Genomic DNA, 1,037 nt, shown 5'->3' with positions numbered 1-1,037 from the left:
CATTTGCTGGTAGTTGACCAACACAGAGATGGAGATTAAGGGTCGACAATGGACGGCAATCACATGGAGTCGATTTTCCACCATTTGCTGGTTGACCACCGCATTTAGATTTCTTATAAATCTAGATCTGTCCCCCTTCTCCTCTTCATCTTCATCCTTCTCCATCACAAGTAGCAGCAGAGCAAGACAGAGAGACAGCCATGGAAGTTGAGGGGGCGACAACCAACGTGTTGGAGTTCATTCGCCACCATTTGCTGGAAGTGGAGGACGATATTGATGCCATAAATCCATTTCCCACATCCTCCCCCACCACCACCGGCAGCTGGAATTATCTTCCCAACACCACCACCGGCGGCTTGGATTATCTTGCCAACACCACCGCCGTCGCCAGCGGCTTGTGTCAAAATAGCAGCAGCAGATCAACGGCAGAAAGCGATGAGAATGAATTTACAAAACGACAACACCACCTTTCCTCCTCTTCTTCATTTGTAATGCCACAGGCACAAGAAAAAGAGGAGAATGGGGAGATGAATGAGAGCAAGGCGAGGCACTACAGAGGAGTGAGGAATCGGCCGTGGGGAAAATTCACAGCAGAAATAAGAGATCCCGCCAAGAAGGGGGCTAGGGTTTGGCTGGGCACTTTCAACACCGCCGAAAAGGCCGCTCTCGCGTACGACCGTGCTGCCTTCAGAATCCGCGGAACCAGGGCTCTAGTTAACTTTCCCCATGCCCTTGCTTCCAATTCAGAGATTGGATCGGGCGTAGGTCAGAAGAGGAAGAGAAGATGCGGTGGCGGTGGGACGTTGGAGTGAAGGAGTTGAGGGCTTGCCATCCAAATCGTAAACGAAAGGAGTGGCAGCGGGAGCATTCAATGAGGGAGCCCCTAATCGCTGGACTAACGTGAATTTTACAAACAAAATCACACACCGGATATCATCTCCATTTACCGGGTACTTCGACTTTTCTCGTTGCAGTATAGGTAGGGATTTGTCATGTTCGTTCCTTAAACAGATCTAGATTTTTCATTCATGGTCCGA

General features: G+C 49.9%; 1 protein-coding gene across 1 annotated transcript; it reads left to right on the top strand.

The window, feature by feature from the left end:
- The first annotated feature begins 200 nt into the window (after positions 1-200).
- LOC149257873 (ethylene-responsive transcription factor ERF106-like) lies at positions 201-812 on the top strand. The gene has a single exon (XM_089389883.1). It carries the CDS (start codon positions 201-203, stop codon positions 810-812), a length of 612 nt encoding a protein of 203 aa, XP_089246009.1.
- The last annotated feature ends 225 nt before the right edge of the window (positions 813-1,037 follow it).

Source organism: Pinus tabuliformis, chromosome 6 (assembly GCF_031772625.1).
Source record: "Pinus tabuliformis cultivar Carrire ecotype Pingquan chromosome 6, CPIR1, whole genome shotgun sequence".
Classification (NCBI taxonomy): Eukaryota; Viridiplantae; Streptophyta; class Pinopsida; order Pinales; family Pinaceae; genus Pinus; species Pinus tabuliformis.
Note: the sequence above shows the minus strand (reverse complement) of the source record. Positions and strands in the feature narration are given on the sequence as shown.

Bases quoted from the DNA above. Each gene is read 5' to 3' on its own strand.
- LOC149257873 (XM_089389883.1), top strand. From the start codon at position 201: ATGGAAGTTGAGGGGGCGACAACCAACGTGTTGGAGTTCATTCGCCAC.